Genomic DNA, 4,179 nt, shown 5'->3' with positions numbered 1-4,179 from the left:
TTAAAGCCGATTTAACCGTAGAGGAGAATAACATTATTATTATTAGTAATTATTTATACAGAATTTATCAATTTAAATGGAAACTGAATGAACTCGTCGATGCAGCAGAAACATTGTTTATATAAAGATTTAAATTCAGGATATTTTATTCTGTTACAGTCTCGGATGTTTCTGCTGTCTTGCTGGTGCTGAGCTCCATAACGTCTCCGAACCGGTGACCAAATGCTGCAGTTGCGGCTTTTTGAGCCGATAACAGCGACGGTCATGTAGTCATCAGATTATATCCATGAGCTCTGGCTTCACATGACGGAACTGAACCAAGAAGAACTTGTGATCTTCTTTGAGAAATTCTGACAAATAAACCTTTACCAGAGGAAACCTCGGATCTCCAGGTGTCAGTGAATGCAGCATGTAAGGTACCGCTGCGTTCACTGACAGTAAATTATGTTCTACATCAACGCTGCCATGTTCTAAGATCGGAAAGCAGCATCTACAGCCTCTCGTCCACCGTCTCCATGGTGATATTTGTTTACACCTGATGAAGAGGATGTTACGTCATAAAACCACCAAATGTGATGACTGAAGTTAAACAAGACTGATGAAGAAACGGATTTAAATTAACATTTTGAATAAAATGGAAGCCTCTGTGCGTGTGTGTTTTACACACATATATAATAATTTCCTGGAAAATGTTCCTCATGAAGGAGCATCTTCATCACCGTAACATGCGCGTGGGAAAGATGGACCGGGCCAAACTATCCGTACAGGTCGACACAGAAGTCCACAAACTGTCTCACGAGGAACACACCCGGATTTCCTGGACTTTGCGTGATTTTAGGTGAAATTGACTAAACGCGCTGAGCTCACCTGCAGATGGTTAAACTGGGGCCGCTCAGAGTTCCCCCACCCCTTTATTTACCACTACGCGCTCAGAAAGACGCCCTCCGCGTTTCCTCCCTCCTCTCAGAGACGGATGAAGGCTGATAAATCGTGTATCACTTCACCTGATCGGCGCGAGCTTCAGTCCGAGCCGGGCCCCCAGCTGCAGGCGGTGGGGCCAAGAGACTTTTAACTTCTTTACTACCTGTTTAAATCCAGTCACGTGCGGTTGATTCGGGACGTTCAGAAGTAACCAAATCAACCAGTTTTCTTTCCTACCTGCAGCGCGAGCGTCAAACATCCAGTGAGTTTGGGGGGGTGGGGGGTAATAGTGTGACACCTGCCCTGGCGACACCTGGCAGACGGAATGAAGAGCGTGCGCATGCTCCGTGGTCAGCTTTAAACCTGTTAAGGCGCTCCAGACCTCATCAGTGGAGATCGGATCTTTGAGCGAGCTGCAGGGCGGTCTCCTCCCCGCTGCTGGATCACCTCCTGACCGCCCTCCCTCCACCATGCCCCGCTCCTTCTTGGTGAAGAGCAAGAAGGCGCACAGTTACCACCAGCCCCGCGGTCTGCAGGACGACAGCAGGCTGGACATCATTCTGGCGCAAATCTGCTCAGGTACTCAGCGCGAGTCTATTGTTGTTTTCTGTTGTACATTTTCCACGAAGAAAAGTCAGCTTTTAAGGTTAAAATTTATTTCTGAAGGCAGAAATTAGACTTTTTTTTAGCGGCAATGACTGAAAAATTATTTGAGAAACAAAGTTAAACTACACAGAATTCCATGAAAGGCCTGAACTGTTTAAATATATTGTTTGTTTTGTTTTTTTGTTGGTTTTTTTTTTTGTGGTTGTTGTTGTTTGTTTGTTTGTTTTGTTTTGTTTTGTTTTAACGTGAGAATAATTATTTTGCTCGTTTTTGTTCTCTTACCTGCTGCTGCAGGCCGGGATATTAAATTCCTTTTTCTTGTTGTGACCTAAAGATCCGCCTCGCAGCCATTTTACATGAATTTCTCTAAAAACATCAGTAAAAACTCCTGAAGCTGCTGCCTGTGTCTCGTCAGAGGAAGAGAAGCTGCCGGAGGACACCGACGTGTCGCTGGACAGGTGCGGCCTTTCTCCGGACTACCCACCGGAACACACCGCGGACTTCTTCCCGGTGTCTCCGCTGAGCTGCGCCGGCAGCTTGTGCGGTCGCTCCCCGGACTACGAGAACTTGTGGAGGCCTCCGTCCCCGTCCGCGTCCCCAGGTATGGTCAGACTCACCTGATCGCGTGCCTGGTTCTGACAGGATTTCTGCTTCAAGTGCAGCTTTAATTCTTCCAGGAATAAATTCAGAATTTGTTTTCATTTTAGGTTAATTTGAATCTGATCATTTGTTTTTGTTAAAATCTTTGTGGACTTGGATTAATTGTCATGATAAATGTTTGTGGGCACTTCGTGGCTCCCTGCGGGGAACACAAACGCTTCCGGTCAGTTATGTCGATGCTCTCATTAAAACTGAATGTTTTACTCTCCAGCGGACTCGGACAAGTCCCTGTCTCCTCTGGTGGATGAGACGCAGCCCTTCGCCGTTCCCTTCCGGCCGTACGCCTGGACCAGCTGCACGGGGCCCGGGTTGAGGGCCCTGCAGCCGCAGAGCCTCCATTCTAACAGGGAGGTGGACAGATGCGCGGCGCCGGTGTCTCTTTACGTGGACAGGAGCAGCCACCCGGCGCTGTTCGCAGACCTGGATCTGGGAGGGGAGACTTACGGAGACTACAGCAGACACGCGGCCGTCTTGCTGCTTCCTGAAGCGGGTCTGGGTCTTCACCGACAACCGACAACTGGGAAGACCCAGCAGGACCTTAACTGCTCCAGTCTGGTTCTGAACGGCGCTTACAAATGTGTGAAGTGTAGTAAGGTAAGGCACACACACACACACACACACACACACACACACACACAGTGAGAGAGAGAGAGAGAGAGAGAGAGAGAGAGAGAGATTCTGCACTAAATGATCTATAATAGGCTGACAACAACAATAATAATAATAATATTATTATTATTAATAACAATAATAATAATGATATTAATAACAACAACAATAATAATTAAAAAATAATAATGACAATAATAATAATAATAATAATATAACAATAATAATTATTAAAAAATAATGACAACAGCAACAATATTATTATTATTATTATTAATAACAACAACAACAATAATAATAATATAACAATAATAATGATTAAAAAATAATAATGACAATAATAATAATAATAATAATAATAATAATAATAATATAACAATAATAATTATTAAAAAATAATGACAACCGCAACAATATTATTATTATTATTATTAATAACAACAACAACAATAATAATAATATAACAATAATAATTATTAAAAAATAATAATGACAATAATAATAATAATAATAATAATAATATAACAATAATAATTATTAAAAAATAATGACAACAGCAACAATATTATTATTATTATTATTAATAACAACAACAACAATAATAATAATATAACAATAATAATGATTAAAAAATAATAATGACAATAATAATAATAATAATAATATAACAATAATAATTATTAAAAAATAATGACAACAGCAACAATATTATTATTATTATTATTAATAACAACAACAACAATAATAATTATTAAAAAATAATGACAACAGCAACAATATTATTATTATTATTATTAATAACAACAACAACAATAATAATAATATAACAATAATAATGATTAAAAAATAATAATGACAACAGCAACAATAATAATAATCCCACCGTCCAAAGACATGCATGTTTGGTGAATTGGTGACTCTAAATTCTTCCTAGGAGTGTGTCTGTGTGTGTGTGTGTGTGTGTGTGTGTTTGTGTGTGTGTGTGTGGTTTTTTGTCTCTCTGTGTCGGCCCTTTGATGGACTGGTGACCTGTCCAGGTGAACCTGCTTTGCACCTGGATGGACTCCAGCTTCCACGCGACCCGTAATGGACGAAGTGGAAGAAAGACAGAAAGAATGAATGAAAGAAAGCTAATAAGTAGTATAAGGGTAGTGTTAGGTAAAAAGGGGGGTTAGGGGTCACTTTTTGTGGCTTCAGCTAAACTCTTTCTGTTAATTTGGGATTTTCGGCTCTGCAGGTGTTTTCTACTCCGCACGGTTTGGAAGTCCACGTCCGCAGATCGCACAGCGGCACCAGGCCCTTTGCGTGTGAAATCTGCGGCAAAACCTTCGGACACGCAGTCAGCCTGGAACAGCACAAAGCCGTGCATTCTCAGGTGGGTCC

General features: G+C 41.3%; 1 protein-coding gene across 1 annotated transcript in view; it reads left to right on the top strand.

Annotated features, from left to right (window-relative positions):
• The first annotated feature begins 604 nt into the window (after nt 1-604).
• LOC121652622 (zinc finger protein Gfi-1-like) overlaps nt 605-4,179 on the top strand; it is a 4,412-nt gene continuing 837 nt past the window's right edge. The window contains exons 1-4 of the mRNA XM_042005506.1: nt 605-1,500; nt 1,943-2,128; nt 2,399-2,781; nt 4,034-4,171. Coding sequence (XP_041861440.1) covers nt 1,392-1,500; nt 1,943-2,128; nt 2,399-2,781; nt 4,034-4,171 — 816 coding nt within the window. The 5' untranslated portion in view covers nt 605-1,391. The remainder of the gene's footprint in view (nt 1,501-1,942; nt 2,129-2,398; nt 2,782-4,033; nt 4,172-4,179) is intronic.

The sequence above is a fragment of the Melanotaenia boesemani genome, chromosome 14 (assembly GCF_017639745.1).
Source record: "Melanotaenia boesemani isolate fMelBoe1 chromosome 14, fMelBoe1.pri, whole genome shotgun sequence".
Taxonomy (NCBI): domain Eukaryota; kingdom Metazoa; phylum Chordata; class Actinopteri; order Atheriniformes; family Melanotaeniidae; genus Melanotaenia; species Melanotaenia boesemani.
This window is presented reverse-complemented; position numbering and strand designations above follow the sequence as displayed.